General features: G+C 42.4%; 2 protein-coding genes across 2 annotated transcripts in view; both read right to left on the reverse strand.

Moving 5' to 3' along the window:
* Nucleotides 1-2,475, reverse strand: part of lamc3 (laminin, gamma 3) — a 131,159-nt gene extending 128,684 nt beyond the window's left edge. Inside the window, exon 1 of the mRNA XM_067438629.1 lies at nt 1,708-2,475. Coding sequence (XP_067294730.1) covers nt 1,708-2,077 — 370 coding nt within the window. The 5' untranslated portion in view covers nt 2,078-2,475. The remainder of the gene's footprint in view (nt 1-1,707) is intronic.
* aif1l (allograft inflammatory factor 1-like) overlaps nt 1-24,507 on the reverse strand; it is a 199,637-nt gene that overhangs the window by 157,028 nt on the left and 18,102 nt on the right. The gene's annotated exons all lie outside the window — the stretch shown is intronic.

Here is a 24,507-nt window from a genome sequence, read left to right on the forward strand (position 1 = left end):
GAGAACACAGGCGCTGTGTGTAAATCAAAGCTATGCTTTATCAAAACAAATTAATTTACACTTGGGCATATAAATGTAGGCCATCTCCGCAAAACGAATATAAATCCGAATGCAGATTTAAGTTCACGTCACCAAAAACAACAGATATGAGACGCATTTTTTTGAACATCAGCAAATTTAAAAATCAAAGACCGCAATATGAGCAAGCACAGCCACAGCATGGGAAAGATCATTCAGTTTCTTTACTTTTAATTAAAAACAATTTTTTAAGCGCTGGCTTGATGAGATATGGAGCTGCTTGACTGTGGCGACGCGTGCTTCAGTACCGCTGTCATAACACACTCTCACACGTTAATGTTTTTTTAGTATTGTTGCGAGGAGTAAAATTTACTTATCTATTTTCAACAGCCAGATGCATTTAGATTTAAGCTTTGACTGTAATGCAGCGCAGACCACCTCCTGAAGTGCCTTTTACTATTTTGTGTAGCCTATTTGTTCTAAATGCTCCTATTCTGTGACCAGTCTTCTGTGACCAGTTTTGTTTGATACATTCAAGAAGCATGTTTTCTTTGAGCAGGTAAAATTAAAGATTCAGTTCATATAACTGACTGACAAAATTGTATATTAGGATGCAGTGAATCGTCAATGCATCGTGATATCGAATTGAATTTAATCTATATGGGATGATAATCGTAATTCAACCGAACCGGGAGACCAGTGTTGGTTCACACCCTTACAGTGAACAATAATCAAAGCTGTTGTCCTATCAGCTAAGTGCCAGTTACATGTAGGCTTCTTTACCATATTTAGTGAACGTTTGTTATTTTAATTGCTTTGTACAAATGCTACAACACTGCTACACTGGGTCTCTGAGGGATAAAGAAGAAAGGAAAGAGCAACATTTCACCTTACAGAATAAAAATAACAAAATAGTTTCAAAATAGTCATATTCTTACAGACATATGGGAATGCTTAGGATTGAAAACACTGTAGCGTAAAGTCTGCAGGGCAATAATGTAATAGAACTAAACCAACTGAGATATCACTCATCTAATCTGATAGGCCACCAAAATTACATTAGATTTCTCAGGTGTTTACATCAAATTCATAGTTGGGAAACAAACTGTTACTACTACATTGTTTGTGACTGTCTTGCTTGCTGTTTAGTTAGCATACAGTTTACAGAGCACAGCATGCTGGGTTAAGTGTTTGATATATATAAAAAAAACAGGCACACCTATAGGTTAGCAAGATAAAGAATATGATCCATTTGGATGCCTCACAATATTCAGATTTTTTACCACTGCAATCCATTTTCTGCAATAGGAAAATAATTACCAATTGAGGTGTTTGTTACTTATCAATTATGAAGATAGCTTTTTAATGGTCTCAAAAGTGTTTTAGTTAAATTATATATTAGTAATATTAAAATTATTCAGTTTTTTATTTATTTAATATTTAGTCACATCATAGTTTATTTAAATAGCTTCCAAGGCAGCATTTTTTCTTTCTTTCATTTTTTCAAAGTTTTAAGTTTTAGTTGCCCATCTATTTCTATTTGAGATTTCAATTACCAAAAACTAATTTGTATTAGTTTTAGTTAACACTAATCTGTCTAAATTCAGTACACATTTTGCGATTTTGCACATTCAATGGTGAGTCTTTTCCCACGGTTTCATCAATATTAAAGCACAGTTGGCTACTTACCAAGATGCAGTGTGATGTTGATTGAATTAGGATACTGAACTCCATAGTACATGGACTGGCTCTGCCACCAGGTGGGCTCCTCATCCGTGTGGAAGTCAGTCAGGTAAGTGGCGTTGTGATTCAGATCCAAGTCTGAGGCATCACAGTGGTGACATGAACGCGTGGACCCCGTCTGCATACAATAGTCCTCAGGTGGTATACCGCACACATTTGAAACGATAACGGAACGATTGAAGGCCGCATTTTCAAATTTAGGCAAACAGCGGCTTGGGACGCCCTCCTTATCATAACAAGAATCCATTCCAGCAAGAACATGAGAGAAAGTGGTGAAAATGAGAAGTAAAAGAGAGTGAAGTGCAGAGGAATCCATCCTTTTGCACAATGGCCTATTACAGAAACAACTTCAAAAGAGCAGAGAGCTCGAAAACAAGTCTAGCAAATAATCCAAATCAGAGCCACATGCTACAGGGAAAAACTTCAAGGGAAGTTCAGCAGTTCAGTGTTCAAAGGAAAGCATAATGAAGTATGTGATAATAGCAAACCCACATGCAGATACGCACATTTTGTGTGATGCAGAAACAATTCTCTGAGTTGGCATGCAGCAATAAAGTTGAATAGCCTACAAGTTGCATGAACACACATTCAGTTAAACAAAAGTGTAAAGAAACTGGAATAATATTCCTCCATCCTCAGTCTTTTTCCGCAGTGCATTTTTCTTTCTATCAGCATGTGTTTCCACTCTAAGAAGCCCAGGAGACAGACTCTCTTCCTCTCCCATAGAGTTTTGCAGACAGACAGAGTAGAGGGAAGAGAAAGGGTTGGAGGGGAGTTGACTAAGGTTGACCAATAATTAGATAAATAGAGGGAGGAGCTACATGAGGGAATGGTTAAAAAAGTATCAAGAGGACTGAGAAAGTTTGAAAGAGAGGCGCCCTCTTTTGTAAGAAGAGGAACTGCTGTTAGTACATGTATTTAATTAAATAACTGAGAGGGTCAAGGCTTGGCTGGTTAGCATGACCCCAATAACCCCTGCTGGCTGATGCCCATAACTACATACTACATACATACATATATACACATACTTATGTTATAAACTTCAATTCATAGAATATATAATATTGCTGCATGTATACTCTATCTTATGTCTCTTTTATGTTTTTGGTTCAGTCTCTGATCTAGCTTTTCTCAGTCTAATTAGTTATGTATTCTGCAACAGAGATGCACTAAAAAAGGAAAAGAAGACTTAGAGCATGCAAGATGTGGGTTCTGTATTCTGTGAAACGATGACATCACCGTTTCACAGAATATACAGATTGGCTGTACACACGAAAATGCAAGGGTGTCTGTAACGGGGTTCGTGGATGGAAGGAAGGAGGCGGGAACCGACGAACATTTAACAAACTTTAATTTCAAAATAAATAAACAAAACGAAAGTAAACCGCGGGCAGCCCCTCACGGACAACTGCCAACAAACACAAAACTAAACTCAACATAAAATCCAGGCCCGGTCCTCTCTCGTCTTCCGCTGCCTTGGCTCCTCCTTTTATGCTCCCGTCACTTGGCCGGAGACGGTGTGTCACGCAGCTGGTACTCATTACCACTCATCACCGGCCCGCTCTCGCGGTCCCTCGCCCCGCTGCTTGCCACACCACATACCCCCATCGCACCTCGTAGGCCGTGGGGCACTCCCGAGACTGCACTCTACTACCCTACTCCCCTCTCCTGGGGGTCGATCACAGCGGCCGCGGCACCTGGGGGTAAGGACAGAGAGGCGAGAGAAATGGAGATGGGAGCACGGAGCTACAGAACGAGAGAGGGGAGAGAGGGAAAAAAAACAAAAAAAAAAACATCTGGTCCGGTTCCCCGACACACTGCCGCTTGGTCCGCACCAGCCAAGAGGCTCTTCCTCGCGGTGCTATGCGATGGTGCTAGACGCCCAGTGGACGGCCCGATCCTCCTCCACCCCCTGGCGGCCGGCGGTGGCTCCTCCGATTGAGGGTAGTCGGCAGCGAGCTCAGCGTTCCCTGCTCCTCCCTGTTACGGCGGACGGCAGCAGGCTCCGGCCCAAGGCGAACACCGGCAACTCCTCCGCTCCCTCCAGGACAGCAGCCACCCCACCTCGACCCAGGAGCACGGCAGCGAGCTCTCCGTCCCACCGGTCTTCACTCGCTCCAGCACCTCCGCCTCGGGCAGCCACTCACGGTTTTTCCTCATCCGTGCTGCCCGAACTCCTCAGCACCGTGATCCCCCTCAGCAGAGAGGGCTCTCCGACAGCACGTCCCTCCTTCCTCCCGGGCTTCGGCACCAATGTAATAAGGTTTGTAGATGGGAAGGAAGGAGGCGGGAACCGGTGAACGTTCAAAACTTTAATTCAAAATAAATAATCGAAACGAAAGTAAAACCACGGGCAGCCCCTCACGGACGACTGCCCGCCCATACATAGCAAAACTCAACATAGAGTCCAGGCCTTGTCCTCTCTCGTCTTCCACTGCCTTCGCTCCTCCATTTATGCTCCCGTCCCTTGGCTGCAAGACGAGACCGGTGTGTCACGCAGCTGGTACTCATTACCACTCGTCACCGGCCCGCTCTCGCGGTCCCTCGCCCCGCTGCTTGCCACACCACTGTGTCGTTTTCAGATTAATCCACTCTGGGACACGTAAAAAAAAAATTTGCGGTTTCAGGCTCCCAAAACAGTGAATCCATGTGGACGAAACAACAAAAAGTTACAAAAAACGTACGTATACAGCTAAATGCTTCTCTGTGTGGATGGGGCCTTAGGGTGCGTTCACACTTGTCATGTTTGGTTCGATTAAAACAAACCCCGGTGCGATTGCTCGGTTAGTGCGGTTCATTTGAACATACTGTATGTGAACGCTGCCATCCGAACCCTGGTGCGCACCAAACAAGCGGACTGAGACCGCTAAAAAGATGGGTCTTGGTCCACTTCCAAATTAACTCTGGTGCGGTTCAATTGATATATGAACGCAAAACGGACCAAAGACATGTAAACAAACCAAAAATAGGATGTAATGTCACAAGATGCGATGCTACAAGTCAGCTGATTTGACGACGCGGAAAGGTGCATCAAATTGTTAACGTTAGAGGGCAAATGTGGAGCACCAAAGAGGTAAGTGCCTCATCAATATTTGGTCCGACGAGGCAAGCAACGCATTAATCGCACTTCACAAGGCGTGCCGGATTCCTCCGGAGATGAGGATAAGGCTGTGCCGCCTTCTCTGCATTGTCCGCGTCTGATCCGGAGCTGACAGCCATGCTAATCCGAGCGACCGAGAGCCTCGGGCCCGAGTGGAATCCTCCGCCAGGTCCCGAGTGCTCGAGGCTGGATGATTGGTATCTCTGGCCATCAGTGCCTTTTTTCCTGGAGGTGCATGAAGAGGTGTCGAAGTCGTGGGAGTCCCCGTTGTCTTTGTGTGATCATTCGGCGGCCGCTTATGCCTTCGTGGCACTCGATAGCGGTTAAAGGGTACAATGGAGTTCCCCCTGTGGAGTATTCTGTTGTGATGCAACTGTGTTTTCAGAGCGATCCCGCGTGGTGCGGTGACTCAAAGCACCCCTCCGAGGCCTGTAGGTTTTCGTCCTTACTAGTGGGCGGGGCCTATAGCATTGTGGGCCAGGCCGCATCTGCCCTGCATGCTTTGGCCATCCTTCAGGTTTATCAGGGCAGGATGCTCAGATACCTTCACGAGCGCAGTGCTGACTGTGCCTTTGTGCATGAGCTGCGCGTGGCCACTGACCTCGTCCTACGGATGACGAAAGTGACCGCGCAGGCTCTCGGTCAGGTGATGTCCACTTGTGTGGTCGAGGAGAGCCATCTATGGCTTAACCTGGTTGAGATGTGTGAGTCTGATAGGACACACTTCCTAAATGCTCCCATCTCCCAGGCTAGGCAATTCGGCGGACTGCACCCAACAGTTCTCAGCCGCACTGAGACAGACTGAGGCTTTTAAACACATACTGCCCCAGCGGCCTGCTGCTGCTTCCTCTCTGCTGCCGGCCCAGACGCCTCAGTCCGCTCCCCGTCGAGACCGCCAATGCTTGGTTAAAGAAAGAACCGAATCATTCACCTCTGAGCCCCAAGAGGGTGCGACTGGCAGTGTGTGCCACCTCAGTGCCTCGCCACGTACCCTCTGTCACCAGCCCCCTCCCAGTCGAGACTCCCGCGGGACACCTTGTATCCCCTGGTCTCGACTGGCAGGGCGCGGAACTCGACCCCACACACAATTCGGGCTGCTTCCATGCCTCCTGAGTCTGGGCCGGTCGTTCCGCTTCACTGCCCCACGCCGGGTACGCCTGTGCCTCGCATAATACCCTTGATTAATTTTTTGGGGGCCTGGTTAGCGCTCCCCAAGCTGTCCAAATGGCTTGCCTGCACCATCAGGCTCGGCTATGCGATTCAGTTCGCACGTTCACCTCCCCACTTTCAGGGATTCAGCTATAAGATGGTAGGTGGCAATGCCCCTGTCCTGCATGCGGAGATCGACACCCTACTAGCGAAGGGTGCAATCGAGATCGTCCCTCCAGCCGAGATGAAGTCCAGCTTCTACAGCCCTTAATTCATTGTACACAGGAAAGGTGGTGGGTTACGACCAATCCTGGACCTGCGCATCTTGAACCCTGCACAGGCTTCCCTTCAAGATGTATTTTCGAATGCGTTCGTCCACGCGATTGGTTTGCAGTAATCGACCTGAAGGATGCATACTTTCATGTCTCCAGACTTCCTCGACACAGACCATTTCTTCAATTTGCCTTCAAGGGGAGAGCATACCAGTATGTCGTTCTCCCATTTGGGCTGGCCCTGTCTCCTCGCGTCTTCATGAAGGTCATCGAGGCACCCCTAGTGCCACTCAGGGAACTCGGGGTTCGCATCCTAAACTATCTCGAGCAGGTTTGCGAACACAGGGACTTGGTTCTCCACCATCTTGCCCGTCTGGGCCTTCGGGTCAACTGGGAAAAGAGCAAACTTTGCCCAGTGCAGAGAATCTCTTTTCTCGGTTTGGAGATCGACTCGACCATGTCTCTGCTGACCTCCCTTCGCAAGATCGAATGCAGGAACGTGGTCCCACTAAAAGTATTTCAGAGGCTCCTGAGGCATATGGCATCTGCAGCCACAGTAACACTGCTCGGGTTGCTCCATATGAGACTGCTTCAGCACTGGCTTCGCGACCGAGTCCCGAGGTGGGCATGGCAAAGCGACACGTCCAAGTGACCTCGGCCTGCTGCCAAACCTTCACCCTGTGGAGGAACTTCCAGTTTCAATGGGTGGAAATTCCCTTAGAACGAGTTTCCAGGCATGTTGTGGTATCCACAGAGGCCTCTGCCACATATTTAAAACTGCCCCCCCCCCCATTATTGGTTGAGAATAATTCGCACACATAAATACACAATGTTTAAGCTCTTTATTTTTTTTATTTTGTTATGTAGAAATGTAAGATCACATATATATTCATAATACATGTTTCTTTTGTTGTGGATTGGTATATTGTGAAATGTATATATTTTTTGGCAGTGTCACTATGAGCTGACGGCCTGTCTATATTAAAATACATTTTCTATGCAGGTATGCATTGATGAACCATATTTTTGTGTTTTTAAGTTATATTGTTGTTTCATGTGTATAAGGTTAAGTTTATGGAGATGTTTTCTCCATTTGTGTTTTTGCTGTTTTGTGTTAGCCTTTTGGTTTTTGGTTTTTGTCCCTTTTTCCGTCTTTCTCCCGAACGAAAGAGTGTCACTAACATGAGCTGAAGCTGTCGTGACGGCCTGTCTATATAAAAATACATTTTCTGTGCAGACCCAATCTGACGATCTCCTGTCATTCTTCAATGATATCCAACACAACGCAGACTAAAAGAAGCATACGGTTACAATTGCAGTACCAGTTTTGGCCACAATCTTACATACACTTCCTTTAAAGGTAACTAGACTTTTGGTATCCATCTAAAAGTCAAGTGTACCCATCCATCATAAAAGTAGTCGTATAAGACTCCAGGGGGTTAATAAAGGCCTTCCAAAGCATGGGTTTTTCTAAGAAAAATATCCATATTTAAAACTTTATAGACTGAAGCAACTAGCTTCCGGCAAATGGCCTATGCAAGCAACTTACACCAAAAAAGTAACCCCTGGCATGATGTACGACAGGATAGGCGTAGCGCAAGCTTTGACGCCTTTCGAGGTTCAAAAAAGGGCTGTGCAACAAACTCAAGCTCCTCCTCTTTTATATTAAAATCTTTAACATTTCTAACATTTCTCTGTAAAAATGCTTGTTTTAGACTAATTTGTCACTATAATTTTGTTTTGCTCTATCCTCTGTGCTTCCGCGTTCATCAACACGTCATGCGTCAAGTAAGGGGTTACTCTTTTGCTGTACTCATCATGTGTATGGCTGTCTGTCGGAAGCTAATTATTTGAGTTTATATAATTTTAAATATGAATAGTAATTCATGGGCTAATTTTTAATTTTGGGTGAACTATCCCTTAAAGGGGGACATTTTCCCATCTTACCTTACTTTTTTAAATGCAACATTTTTTTCCTTTGCAAATCAACATATAAATAGATTAAAATATAATAGATCTTCTTGAATATAACAACCAGTCATGGCAAAAATTGTGGAGGCACTTTTTTCACATAATGTTTCACATAATCTAGTTTTATATTTAAACAAATATTTGAATCAATCAGTGGTGATTGACTCCTCCGTCCAGCAAATAAAATAAAAAATATGTTCCGTCTTAGAGTGTTTGTGGTAAATGACAATGTAACTATTAATTTCATTTGAGTTGAATGTGATTGTGTGCACTCATTAAGTCAAGGTAATCTCAAACTACAACATAATCATTTATTTAACAGACACAGCATGGAGTAAAAAGAATAAGAGTGATTTATTTTCCTTTATGGGAAACTTTTATTTGAAGGAGAATTCTCACCACACGGAAATGCAGTCATTACAGAGGAACATGAGGAATAAATGAAACCCACTCATGACATTGCTTTTCATTGACAGGACTGTGATTGGACAGTAATTCAATTTCATTGCGGCACAATTTCCATTCTGTTTAGACTGCAATGCAAAGACATCATTCAGGCAGATACAATGATGTGTCTCATATTTAACTTGCCAAGTGTAAAGTGTCTCGCTTGCAATATAGCAGGATAAGTGGATTATATTTCAAGGTATGAATGTTTTTTTATCCGACAGGAATTTCTGCATTTTATTGTTTAAAAACCAAATCACCATACATTTTAATGAAGAGATAAGTGGCTGTAAAATAAATAATGACATTTTTACTTTTCATTAGTATAATCAGGTTGCAATATGCAGGCTGCAATGAAAACATTGAGTTTTACGTTGTTTCTCTGTAATGACTGTATTTCATAAATACTCTTTCATACATTTTTGTCTACATTTGAAACTGTACTGGTAAAGCAAAATTTAATTGTCTTTGTCTTGTATAGTACTATGCAGGGTGCAATTTAGTGGCTTTATAGCACTGTGCCACCAGGTAGCTCCTTAGGGCCACAACTGCTGTAAAAATAGCCCATCATTTTTTTATCAAGATGAATGAGCACACTTCACTCTGAGGACCTACTAAATATTTGGAGAAAAGTACAAGGGTAGTGGACAGATGCATTCACAATTTTGCTACACAAAATCTCTCTTATTATGAATTGTTTTAACAGGCTACCTTTGTAAGTGAACCAAATCTTGCAAACTATGCTAAGAGGGAGTCTATATGGACATACAGGCCTACATTCACATGTATTCATTTAGCAGATGCTTTTATTTAAAGAGACAAAAAAAAAAAAAAAAAAAAAAAAAAAATATATATATATATATATATATATATATATATATATATATATATATATATATATATATATATATATATATATATATATATATATATATATATATATATATATATAGAATATGGTCTGAGAAAACAAGTGATTAGGCAAGAGAGTCCAGGGCTCTGGTCCTTTATGTACAAACCTTTGCTCTTTTTCTCTATCCTTTGTCTTTTTTCTATGAAGGTCTTATTAGCTGATGGCTGCTACAGTGAGGGAATAGTCATTATAAAAGCTTTCATTTGGATGTTTTTCTCTTTCATTGCTCCATGCTGGATTTATGTATATGCATGTATAGAATAGGGCTGGGCAATAAAATGGTAACTATATGTATCGCGATATCAATAACTGATATTAGACAAGTAATCGATATCGATAAATATGTTGGTAGATGAGAAATAAATCATTGTGTTTGTTTGATAAAGACGATTACGAGCCCTGTGATTGAGAAAATAATTCCGGTTGCCGCTTTTCCCTCAATCTCTCCTCTCCCTAATGTGAACTGACAGGGGATCTTAAGCTCATTAAATATGCAAATCTTCTCCAATCCTAGCCGTGGGCATTTACTTCCAAGTCTCCAGTGCGTCACGGCCATCAAAACCCAGCGTTCAGGAGAGAGCCTCAAAACCAGTGTGGAAAATAGTCTATTACTTTTTAGTTATGATGTTTTTGAATGTAAAAACCACACAATCATCATTAGTTGACCTCAACCAAAAGTAAAAAAAAAATGTTTGAAACACATTACACAATAAAAAATTAACAAAAGAGAACTATATACATAAACAGATAATCATTGATATATTACATGATTTTGTTACACACAGCAAGTAGAAAGTGAGCGAAAAAGAATGCTGCTACTGATTAGTAGAGTATCGGAGTCCAACTTCGAGTTCAACGATTTTTTTAAATGGCCGGCAGGTGAATAAGGCGAACTTGACAGGAGGGCAACTTGGAGTTGTTCTATAAACCATCAGGAAACAGTGGTGAGAAGTAGTAAGGTACACATGCGACTGTTTACTTTATTCAACTTTAACAAAACCACACTATATAGAATAGAATCGTGTAAAATCTCTGTATGCATGAAAATGCAAAACCACGCTATGATTGGCTGCCTGATATCCACATGGGTCCCATCCTCAGAACCAATGGAATAAGGGATGCTATGGGCTCCGTGGAAATCCCTTCAACGAGTTCCTTTACTTTGGACTCAGTGACAGTAACTGTATGGTGCAGGGCCCAAGTGGACTGTAGCTTCACAAACTTGCCTTGCTATTTTGTATTATTGTGTGGTGGTTAAAATAAATAAATAAATAAAAGTAAATAAATATGTGAAATGTAGTATGTGATAAAATAAGAGAATGTATTTCTCAAGTGTATTTAGCAGTAAGTGTTTTGGCTTTTAGGACGATTGATTGCTTTTCCCTTTGCCTGCGTGGGGAGGGGACGCGCTGCTCAAACAATACACAGACTGATGTCTGAAGCAGCAGCTTCGGTGTCCTGCGTTTAATTAAAAACGTAAAGGGCGTGTTCTTTTCTTGCCATTACAGAGTTATAAGGAAAGTTAATGACATAATTTAAAGTGTTAAAGTGTAAAAGCCCGCTTCATGTTCGCCTGTGTCATGCGTGCTATATGATTTCATGGCAATGATGGAGGCCATGGGGTGTGCACAAATCTAAAAAAATATGCTTTAAATAATTAATGCAATAAGTACACATTATAAGGTGCAGTTGACTGTGAAGATGAGTATGAGTGTTTGTACTAAAAAAAAATATTGGAGACTAATTTTGGCTGACAATTGAACACATTGTGAGGGTTTATTTAAAGGCACAATATGTAATGTTTCAGCATTAAAAATATAAAAGATCACTATATCTATGTTATATATTTTTTAAAGTTGTGTGTTTACATTATCCTGACAGTTCCAATTAACTTCTAAATCCAGAGAAATTAATATTTTAATTCGAAGACACGGACCGTGTCTTTATTTCCGTTATGTCGCCCGTCTTTCACGTCATATCCACGTTTGCGTCTTGCTTCCTGCGGAACTCGGCGGAACCGCCAAACTCAAAGAGGATCACTGACAGTATAAGGGGAACACCCGTATAAAAAAGTCTGTATGATAATGGATCATGACTACTCTTTGCCAGCTCAACAAAGCGCAAACGTACGAGTGAAAAAAAATGACCCGAGAAGATTTTGGGACAGTAGAAGAAGCAAGAGACGTGTAAACCTTGGAGAAGCCTTTGAAAGATGGCGAAATCTTCGTGACAAGCTCGGACTGCAGAGAGATATGCTGATCTCGCTTTCGTTTTAATAAACAGGTAATTTAAGTAACCATTCAGCTAACATAATAATCATATAATCATAACATGCTGTATGTTTGCATATTGCATAGCGATCTTGACCACATTGAGACGCGTTTAGCTGAATACGTAGCCTATAACGTTACATTTTGTATTGCATCGGCTTTTCAAACAGGCGGATTCTGTGTTTTTGGAGACTGAAACTGAGACTTTTTAAAACTGATTCAAAAGTATATTTCTATCCGTATATTTTGTGACACGATGATGTCATGTGTAAAACGCAGATGGACTAGCTATTATTGGTTTTATATGTAGCTGGAGAAGGTAACGTTAGCTTCATAAGGTAATATGCCACTATCTTGGTCAATTAATATAAGGTGACCGTCACTTTTATCATATGTTAATACTAGCTACATATAATATCGATTTAATAATGATCTACTTATTCATATATCTCTGAGTTCCAAATAATGTTTATTAGATTGATGAATGTGGGGAGCGACACACCGCGTGTTCCAATGAACAACGTATTGCTAGTGCTGGTTCTCTCATTTACTGTTTTATGTTGGTAATGATAAACTAAATTGAAATGTATTTCCTTATTGAACAGTTGATATACAGAATGTTCGACAATCGCGGATGCCATGTCAACATATCTATAATTTGAGTAACTCAAATTATGATGCACGGTTAATATGTCAACATAGCCTACCAACTTATAGGTGTGTTGACATAGCGACCGCCCGCACAACATTCTGACTCACACATTAGCTAACGTTACTGATAAGTTTGTTAAGTAACGGTAGCTCGCTGCTATTTCATTAGATTGGCATTACATAACGTGAAAAGCCGTAACTAAACTTAACAATAATAGAGATGTAATATAACAATTACCTTGTCAGTGAACATGTTTTCTGCTGGAGATGCCAGATTCGCTGGTTGACAGTGGCAATAATGACAACAACTCCCATGAGCACACGCACTTTCCCGACGTCATTAAAGTACGTCTGTTGTTATTATTTTGAATGAGTGACCCCTAGTGGCCAAAAGTTGCATACTGCACGTTTAAATGTAAAAAAAAGAAAAAAAGGCAAACATGTTGAATACATTATATATGTATATTATATGTAATAAATTATTTATTTTATAATATATTTGTTTAAATTGTGGACAAAGTTTAGTCAATGGAAAAACTGTATGTAATCCCTTTTTTCTATATTGTGACTTCTCCTAAAGTGATGCTCTGCCATTTATTGAAGTAAATATTCTTGAACTGTTTTAAATGCAAAAAAATAATAAAAAAAAATACAAAATACAAAAAATACACAGACTCTGATGTTTGGAGCAGCAGCTCCGTGTCCTGCCTTATAAATTGCCAGGCTATCACCAGGCAGTGTACTACAATACAAGGAGATAACTGTCCATGTGTAGGCTATAAATGTTATTAGTGCTGTTAGCAGAGTTATTAAACGCTATAGCCTATGTCCGCTGCAACTCATGTAATCAAAAGAGTTAAAGGTGTCATGAACTGGCTTTTTATTTTTTTGTACTGTGGTCTGAGGTCAACTAATGATGATTGTGTGGTTTGTACATTCAAAAACATCATAACTAATAAGTAATAGGCTATTTTCCACACTGGTTTTGAGGCTCTCTCCTGAACGCTGGGTTTTGATGGGCGTGCCGCACTACAGATACGCACGCCCACGGCTAAAATTGGATAAGATTTGCATTTATAATGAGCTTAAACTCCCCTGTCAATTCAGGGAGAGGAGAGATTGAGGGAGAAGCGGCAACCGGAATAATTTTCTCGATCAGAGGGCTTGTAAACATTTTTATCAAACACAATGATTTATTTCTCATCCACCCGCGATTGATTGAACGATTATTTTTATATTACACATAGCCCGCACGATCGGACAATATAAGCGTGAACGGCACACATACACACACACACACACACACAAACACACACACGCGCGCGCGCACCGCCCTTCAAATGTCAGCTTGAGAGAGAGAGAATAGCACAGACTAAGAACGGAATATTATGAGATTCATCATCCTGCTGGGCTTTGCGAGCCCTGGCCCATACGTGTCTGAGTCCAGCGTGCTAAATGTATGTTCTGTTAGACCCGTACACATAAGCAAAATGATCTATAACAATGCAATACTATTACATATAAAAATACGTTATACTCACATCGGTGTGTTGCACCATTCGACCCGAGATTTGTTTACAAATGATCCTGCAGTGAGCTGAAGTGAACACCACTGTCTTCCCCACGTGAGCTGGAACTAAATTAAAAATAAAGTTCAACCACACAATCCTTTTAGGATCCGAAGGAATCTTATGCAGCGACTGTGTTCTTTCACAACCAGGAATAGTGCAATATCTTGCTGACAAGCTAGCACGAGCCCTCCATGACTCGGTGGGCGAGGCTACTGGATTAGATTCGCTGTATAGGCGGTGTTTATCACCTGAAAATCTCTGGTTTCACCATCTACATGACAATGATTAAACTAGAGTTTCTAAAAATCTTAACCCTGGCCGGAGTTTCCAAAAAAGTCTGTTTTCAGTAACCGGATACTGAATTTGTGTGTGAATTTTACTATTTCGAAAATACCCATGTTTGTGCGGACAGGGCCTAAATTTGGAAGAAAGTCCGATTAAAACATAGAAACACAGCTAAAAATATTCCTCATATGTTGGACCTTTTATTGTCTAATGTTGATGCCTTCTCAAGCCCCCCTGTGCTTGTGATGTTTGAGCATGACGTGCGGAAGGACTATTTGCTTTATTTCAAAAAATACGATTTTATTAAGATTTTAAAATTCTGCTAGGTGCTGGTGCTACTATTGTCACAGAATCACAGAAACAAAATAACTCACCTGTAAGCACTAAGCTCTTTATTATCAAGTGTGAGCAACTGCAATGTGAAAAATTAAAACAAAGCAGGAGAGAGATACAACCCGAGTCCTGATAACTATAACACAAAGAGAAATCACAATGTCTGAGTCCTATTTTTACAACCTGCCATTGCTAATACAGTACATTTGACTTCAGAAAACCACATAAACACTAATATTAACTGCAAGTATTATATAGCCATGGCGGATGCCAGATTAAAAACCTACCCATAGCTTACCTTGTATCTGGTGTCTGTTCTAAACCAGTCGGAGTTGGGTGGGTTTTGAATTGAAGATGTTGACAATATCATCATATTTGTTAGTTCACTTTCAAATGACAAAAGTGTTATGGCATCCTGTCATCTTTGTCAAGACATCTTTCTTTCTTAAATGTGTTGTAAATGACAGTTTAGCCATTTTTTTAATAACAAAAAAGGGCGCTTCTAATTGGAATTAAATCCGGATATTGCCGCGAAAACATTACTACTTGGTTGGCGTGAGTTTTTCCTTTACGAAATTATTTAATGCAGCATTCTATATGTATATAGGTGGGGTTTTGTTGTTTTATATATTTAAAAAAATATTTAAAATAGTTGTTTGTGGTGGGGTAAATTACATGCAATATGCATGTAACGTATGTGACGTCACAATCGTGTTGCATTGTGGTATATGAAGCTGCCTGAAGTGTACATATGAAGTATTGTCTGGTAGGTCTGTCCATATAAACTTCTATTGTCCACTTCACAAAGTGGAACACACTTCAAAATGGCGGCGGGTCCCGGCAAGTTTGCAAGTGCGTGTCTAAAACTATAGTGGGATGCAGCATTGATTAAATTAATCTGTTCCAAATGGCACACTTCATGTGCACTTTCGGTCTTGTGAACTTACAATGGCCGCTGCATGCGAGTGTCCGTCAAGTCCAGGAAATCATAGGGTGTCCAATTTGTCATTTTAGGTCTCAGAAGGGTGCTCGCGAGCGCCCCCCTTTGAGGTCATTATACGCCCTCAATGCACAATTCTGTCGAGCCTGCACTGGTGCTGGCTATACAGAGGCCTTCTTCCCGGCAGTCAAAGCGGCATTATGACGTCAAAGTGCGGACACAGAGGAAGACTGTGAGGGTATAAGGTGCCATTTGGGACAGAGGCTATGCCTAGTAGACCTTGATTAGCTGATTCAGGTGTGTTTGATTGGGGTTGTAGCTGAACTCTGCAGGATGGGGGCCCTCCAAGTGCAAGATTGTACACCCTTGGCCAAGGTCTTGAAAGAAAAAGACAAATTAAGGGACATAAAGTGAGCCCAATGGATATAATAATGTTACATTTCACCCAATGGTCTGTTACAACTAACCCAGTCTATGGGGTAAATTGTAACATTTAATTTGTGTTTGAATTAAAACCACACATTTTCTGCTGTGCTGCAAAGATACCATCTATGTAATTTAATAGCTGACACTAAAGAGTTTTAATCACATTTTGAACGCACTGGTTTAAAAGAAACTAATCAAAATTGTTACAACCATCCCTGGTCTCCCGTAGACTGTAAAAAAAAGAAAAAAAGAAATGTAGACAGTGTTAGAATGATGCACAATTACCATTTTCTTTCGCATGTAGTCACAAGTTTCAGCCTGTAAATCATGATGTGAGGTGTGAGCTTACATTAAATAAACGCCCCACAGAAAACACTTCAACACCCCCTACTTTAGAAACACTACTAGGTCAGGGATGCTGAAGCCTTATTTTTCCAAATAGTAAGATATGATTTAATCATATTTTTAAAAAATATATATTTTGTATTTTGATTTTGTAAAATTATTTATTTGGTTATGCATATTTTTATTGTCAACAATATGATTGTGGGTAAAGCTAAATAAATAAATAAAATAAACTGTTGTATAATCTTTTTAAGAAATTGTAATGTTCAAATGGGAATTGAAAACTTCCTCACCAGCCTTTCCTTTATCCTTTCCATTTTATAATGCATAATTATTAATTGCCCAGAAATATGCTTCATTTGCACATATGCATATTGCATAAAGCTCCAAAGTTGCCTTTGTATAAGAAATATTGTCCTTTATAGGGCTCGCTATAAAGGACAAGACAGTCATTTGGAGCTGATTTCCTTTTAGATGAATGGGCAACCTAAATGTGTGTTTAAAAAAAATGAGTTGATATTATTAAGAGGAAATGAGCCATGAGCACCTCAACATGGTGCTCAGTCAGTCACAAGCACACACAGACAGTGAGAGCAAGTCTGTGATTTATGGATGATTTTTTCCCCTGCCAATTTAAGAATTACAGAGGGTGAACAGAAAAGTAACTAATCTAGATGAAAGACAGAGTGTATGTGTGCCCGTGTGTGACAGTGCAGGGGGGCTTTAATTGTACATCCGACTGTCAAATTAAAAAAGAGAGGCTCAAACAAGGCCAAGAAAGTTTCTGGCAAATGAGACTGAGAAAGTCAGCGAATACAAATTTGACATGGGAAAAGACGAGTGTGAAGAGATGATGAGAATAAGACAGAAGACAGTTAGGTGGTTGGAGAGTGAAAGGTGGGTGGATAACATAGAAAGTGGACTAATGTTACATAAAGATGAAAAAAGACAATAATGGAGGGATTGGGGTAGTGGAGAGGACTAGAAAAGATGAGTCCACTCCATCACGCTGTGCATCTAGACTCTAATTCCATATAGAATCCTAATGAATCTTGAGTGTACTGTGACTGGAAACACTATGAGAATACATTTATAGACCGCACTCAATACGGCCCTTAAGGCATCCTGCACCACTGCTCAAATCACTTGTGCACCTCTATTAAAACCCAAAGATTTCTTTCTCATCTGTGTTTTGATTATGGTTAGAACACATTTCACAGAGTAAATTAACTGTGGCCTTTGGTCAGTTAAAGGACAACTCTGGGGAATTTTTAAGTTTATCTTGATCGTTATACCTTTGTGAGTACAGTCTATAGAAAAAAACAGAAGAACCGGATTGGTGCTTGCAACACAGAGCTGTTACAGTTAATAACCAGAGCTCCCACTCAGCTAAAATTGCAGCTTTAGGGGTATTAACGTAAAGGGTGTATTTGGGCCTCTTAACAGACACAAAATGCAATTAAAATGTCTGTCCAACATGAACAGGGCCCTTACATGACAATGAGATGCGTTTAGCCACTTAGCCATTGTTTAAATTCATCTAAACAGTGTTTTAGACGGCTCACGCTGAAGTCCCATGGGAACTCAGTTGTAGCTGAAAAAAAGGCAAATAGTCCAGTTGGCAAGAGCATTGTGTGTGTAAAGCATTTTTTTTATTACTGCATATCTTTCCTCAAGCCGTGTGTGCCCAAATAGAAGGATAAATAAAGTTTACATTACCTCCACAGTGGTTGCACCCTACTTCGACCACGGAATGACATTTTTCTTCAACCGGCCCTGCTGTGTTGTCTTGTCAGACAGAAAAAAAAAACATACATACTACATATACACTCAACTAAAGGATTATTAGAAACACCTGTTCAATTATTCATTAAAGCAATTATCTAATCAACCAATCACATTGCAGTAGATTCAATGCATTTAGGGCTGTGGTCCTGGTCAAGACAATCTCTTGAACTCCAAACTGAATGTCAGAATGGGAAAGAAACGTGATTTAAGCAATTTTGAGCGTGGCATTGTTGTTGGTGCCAGACGGGCCGGTCTGAGTAGTTCACAATCTGCTCAGTTACTGGGATTTTTACACACAACCATTTTTAGGGTTTACAAAGAATGGTGTGAAAAGGGAAAAACATCCAGTATGCGACAGTCCTGTGGAAGAAAATGCCTTGTTGATGCTAGAGGTCAGAGGAGAATGGACTGATTCAAGCTGATACAAATGCAACTTTGAATGAAATAACCAATCGTTACAACTGAGGTATGCAGCATTTGTAAAGCCACAACACACTCAACATTGAGGCGAATGGGCTATAACAGCAAAAGACCCCACCAGGTACCACTCATCTCCACTACAAATAGAAAAAAGAGGCTACAATTTGCACGAGCTCACCAAAATTGGACAGTTGAAGACTAGAAAAATGTTGCCTGGTCTGATGAGTGTCGATTTCTGTTAAGACATTGAGATGGTAGTGTCAGAATTTGGTGTAAACAGAAGGAGAACATGGATCCATCATGCCTTGTTACCACTGGTGGTGGTGGTGTAATGATGTGGGGGATGTTTTCTTGGCACACCTAGCTGAGCATTTTTTCTGACCATGTCCATCCCTTAATGACCACCATGTACCCATCCTCTGATAGCTACTCCCAGCAGGATAATGCACCATGTCACAAAGCTTGAATCATTTCAAATTGGTTTCTTGAACATGACAATGAGTTCACTGTACTAAAATGGCCCCCACAGTCACCAGATCTCAACCCAATAGAGCATCTTTGGGATGTGGTGGAACAGGAGCTTCGTACCCTGGATGTGAATCCCACAAATCTCCATCAACTGCAAGATGCTATCCTATCAATGGGCCAACATTTCTAAAGAATGCTTTCAGCACCTTGTTGAATTAATGGCACGTTGAATTAAGGCAGTTCTGAAGATGAAAAGGAGTCAAACACAGTATTAGTATGGTGTTTCTAATAATCCTTTAGGTGAGTGTATACATAAAAGACAGACAAATTGTATCTTGTTAAAAACTGCATATAAATAAATAAACTAAATTTCTAAGACAAAAAGTGCAAGAATGAGACAATATGTACTTATACTAATAAAGCTGATCAAAACTGAACTGAACAGGTAAGAAAAAGAGAGACAGCCAGAGAAACAGAAATTGATAGAAAGAGAGAATGAATAAGAAAAACAGAAACCGAGGCAATGAAAGAGACTCGGAAAGTCAGCGGAAGGGGAGTAGAGCAGATTGAGGTCAGTGATAAGCATCTTTAAAGGTCAAATTGAGAATGCTGTGGGAAATAAACGACATGGCTACTTTGCCATTAGACCCAGAATTAAGAGCATTGACACTAATAAAACAGGAGTGCTTTTACTTTTCCTTCTGCTTATCTTCAGACTGACCAAGAAAAGGGCTGTTTGGGAGTTGTAACTGTTCTATTTCAGTCAGTCTTCACAAAGACCAATGACTATACTATCATAAAATGTTTAGTACAAAGTCATTCAAAGGACAATACACATGAGATGAGATTGAATTGCAGATTCATTTTCTAATTCATTCCAGGACGGGAATGCATTTTATTCCTGGTGCAAAATAAATTCCAGTATTACATGAATTGATATCTGCATGTCTTTAGCATTAAGGATGAATAAGCAGTTTGAATGAAAACGGAAGTGTTTTTATCACTGATGTTATCATTTCATTTGTGATACAGGTTTAAATCCAGTGCTTCAACTTGCAATATGTATGGTCAATGCCATAAACAGAGAACTTATAACATAAGTAAATGCCAGATACACTTCATTTAGTCCAGTGAATATTCCGCTGAATATGTTTCATGTAGAGGTTCATGGTTTCCCTAGTAACATCATAGTCCTTTCCTTCTTGCTGTCCTCACGGACCAATTAAAATCTGAAAAAAAACCCCCAAAAACCTGGGGCTTTTACTGACTTCTGGCTTTGAGGCTCCAGTTGCCATAAATCATCTAAAAGATTATTCATTTAGTTAATTAATAAACTTGTCCTAAAGTACCCATATACATAATGAATTCTTAAGATAAATGCTCACACACTTACGCACATTAAACATTCTCAGTAATTTCTGTTTTCCACTGAGGTGGGATCTCACAGCTGCATGAGTTTTCAGTTCATAAAAGGCTCAAAAAAGGCTCGCTGACTCAGAGCTCAGTGTCTGCTTTAAGTAGGAAAGATGTTCGTCCCTTTCAAAGACTAACATTTGCTTGAACGTCTGCATGTGTGTTGGATGTGTTAAAGTACAAGTAAAGATATTTAGACAGTCTATATCAGTTATTTTAAAATCAGCCTGAGCAGGTCTGTCCTGATAGGGTCAAAGACAGATGAGGGGAAACAATGCTAAATACAAAACAAAACAAACAAACAAAAAAAAGAAAGAAAAAAAAAGAAAAGAAAAAAGAATGAAATATTTAGTGTTTGTCACTCAAGGTTTGTTGGTCAAAACCAACTTGATTTGAAAGACATCTATGTTTATTTTTCTGAAAATATATTATATTAGTTTACAGCTGCAAAGAAGACAATAATACAGAACTGGTTTACTCCGCACATGTGTGCAAAAACTTATTGGATTCATAGCCTCCTTGAAATTGTGACTTGTGAATGCACAACAGCACAAATTAACAAGGCTAAAACTAGGACCATTGATGCATGACAATGTTTTTCTTCCAGCATTTTGGAATATGTAAATCAATGATCATGTAAAGTAGTTAAAACAGTATTCATTGTCATAGAGGGTAGATACTTGCATTTGTTGATTGACAACCTAGCCTGGTAATGTGATAGATTGAGAGTAGGAGGGGCGGGGCTAAATGAGCAGTAGCAGAAGTCAGAACAAGAGTGTGTCTGTGAAGACTGTCTGTTGCAAGTTGTTAAATAAATAAGTTCTTATCAACAAAGTCGTTGTAAGTGAGACTTATTTGACATGGTGTCAGAAGTTGTGGAGTAGAAGAAATGGCGAAATTTGCTCCACCCACAAACTTCACCTTTGATAGACCTCAAGATTGGGCCGCATGGCAACAGCGCTTTCTCGAGGTACAGGATAACCTCAAAACTCACACAGAAGGATGCTGGGGTACAAGTGAGTACCCTTATGTATGCCATGAGACCAGAGGCAGAAAACGGCTCGGGTTATGTATATAACCCTTGTTCCCTGAGAGGGAACGAGCACTGCGTCGAAACGCTTTGGGGATGCTCCCTAAGCATCAGCGAATCTGAAGCCTGAATAAACACTAGTCCAATCCGATTGGTCGTGCGTGATGACGTCATTGTGACGGCGTACCCGGAAGTATAAAAGGGGGGCCGGCGCATAATGGCGGCAGTTCCTTGCTCTGAAGCATGCGCTCCAGGCGTGCCGAGGTGTGGCGGTACGACGCAGTGCTCGTTCCCTCTCAGGGAACAAGGGTTATATACATAACCCGAGCCGTTCCCTTATCGAGGGAACTTCCCACTGCGTCGAAACGCTTTGGGGAACGAGTACCCACTAGGCCACACCGAGGGTAGCGCCTGTCCTAGTGTGAAGCCGGAAACCGGGCACAACTAGGGTTGGAGCACCCTCGCGCCAGGCGTCGCAGGGAGATCCAGGCTATAGAACCTGATAAAGGTGTGTGGAGTAGCCCACCCCGCCGCCTCGCAGATATCCTGCAAGGGGACCCCAGAAAGGAGGGCCACCGAAGAGGCCATGCCTCTGGTGGAATGTGCCCTCACGGCTACAGGTGAAGGCAAACTGCGCACCTGATAAGCCATGGTTATTGCCTGGACAATCCAGTTACTGATAGTCTGGGTAGACGCAGGCAACCCCTTCTTGGGTGAGCCAAAACACACCAACAATTGTTGAGATCTCCTCCACTGTGCGGACTTCGCCAGATACACCCTGAGTGCCCTGACCGGGCAGAGTAGGTGAAGTCTCCCCTCTTCCGCCGTCACGTGAGGCGGAGGATTAAATGCCTGCAGAACCAAAGACCTGACCACCCTCGATGGGACCTTAGGCACATAGCCCGGCCTAGGGTGTAAGATGGCCTTCACTCCACCCGGGGCAAACTCCAGGCAAGTCGGCGTTACTGCCAAGGCCTGGAGATCCCCCACTCTCCTTAGAGAGGTAATGGCGAGTAGAAAAGCCACCTTAAGGGTCAAATTCTTAGGTTCTGCTGACTCCAGTGGCTCGAAGGGGGCCTCAGCCAACCCCTCAAGAGACACTGCCAGGTCCCAGGTTGGAACTCTGGACTGAGCCACAGGCCTCATCCTCCGAGCCCCACGGAGGAACTGTACAACCAGCTGGTGCCTACCCAAAGGCCCATCACCCAGAGGAGTGTGGAAAGCCGCAATGGCAGCCACGTACACCTTGAGTGTGGACGGGGTTAGGCCCGCAGAGAAGCGATCTTGGAGGAACTCCAGCACTGAAGCCACTGGGCAGTTAACTGGGTCCACCTCACGCCCCCTACACCAAGTGGAAAATACATTCCACTTGAGGCTGTACAGTCTCCTTGTGGACGGAGCCCTGGAACTGAGTAAGGTCTCTACCACCTCTGCCGACAGGCCAGCCTCTAGGTACCTGGCCCCCTCAGGGGCCAGACCCAAAGGTTCCAAATCTCCGGCCGGGGGTGGAATATCGTCCACGCCGCCTGAGACAGGAGATCCCTCCTCAGAGGAATCTGCCATGGATGACCTGCCAGCAGGGCTATGATATCTGAGAACCAAACTCGCGTCGGCCAACGGGGTGCTACCAGAAGTAGACTGACCCCCTGCCGACGGACCCTCTCCAGGACTCCCGGGAGCAGAGCAATCGGGGGAAATGCGTACAGACGCAGCCTCGGCCACGTCTGCACCATGGCATCCAACCCCAACGGGGCTGGATGCGTGAGGGAGAACCACAGTGGACAGTGGGACGTCTCTCGAGACGCAAACAGATCCACTTCCACTGGGCCGAACCTCTCGCATATGGCCTCCACCACTTCGGGGTGGAGCCGCCACTCCCCGGGCCTCAGCCCCTGCCTCGACAGGATGTCTGCTCCCTGATTTTGAACCCCCGGGACATACATTGCCCTGATGGACAACAGTTTCCCTTGGGACCACAGGAGGATTAGATGCGCCAATCTGCACAGAGGGCGCGATCTTACCCCTCCCTGGCGATTGAGGTACGCTACGACAGCCGTATTGTCTGTCCGCACCAGGACATGTTGGCCGCGGAGGTCCGGGAGAAAGCTCCTGAGAGCCTTGTAGACCGCCATCATCTCCAGGCAATTTATGTGCCAGGAGGAATGACGGCCCTCCCATGGGCCCCTCGCAAAGCGGCCGTCCATGACCGCGCCCCAACCAGTGAGGGAGGCGTCTGTTGAAACGGATTTCCGGCAAAAGGACGCTCCCAACACTGGCCCCTGGGACAGAAACCAAGGTTTCTTCCATATGACTAGGGAACGAAGGCATCTGCGCGTTACCCTGATCATACGAAAAGGATTCCCTCTGGGGGAAAACCCCTTGGTTTTCAACCACCACTGGAGGGGTCTCATGTGTAGCAGGCCGAACGGTATCACGTTGGACGCTGCTGCCATGTGCCCCAGCACTCTCTGAAAGTGCTTCACAGTGATGGTGTGGCCTAGCCTTATTCCCGAGACCATCGCCAGTATGGTCTCGACTCGCGCGGGAGACAATTGTGCCCGCATCGTCGTCGAATCCCATACCACCCCTAGGAACGTAGTCCTCTGGGACGGCGTCAACACACTCTTGTTCGTGTTGAGTCTCAGCCCCAAGCACTCTATGTGGGCTAGAACGACATCTCGATGCCGAACCGCCACCTCGTACGACTGGGCCAGTATGAGCCAGTCGTCGATATAATTCAGTACACGGATGCCCTGAAGCCTCATAGGAGCCAGGGCTGCATCCATGCACTTTGTGAATGTGCGTGGGGAGAGGGCTAGGCCGAAGGGAAGTACTCGATATTGGTACGCTTCGCCCCCGAAAGCGAACCTCAGGAACTTCCTGTGACATGGAAGGATGGAGATATGAAAGTATGCGTCCTTCAGATCTATCGTGACGAACCAGTCCTGGGACTG

Source organism: Pseudorasbora parva, chromosome 3 (genome assembly GCF_024679245.1).
Source record: "Pseudorasbora parva isolate DD20220531a chromosome 3, ASM2467924v1, whole genome shotgun sequence".
Classification (NCBI taxonomy): Eukaryota; Metazoa; Chordata; class Actinopteri; order Cypriniformes; family Gobionidae; genus Pseudorasbora; species Pseudorasbora parva.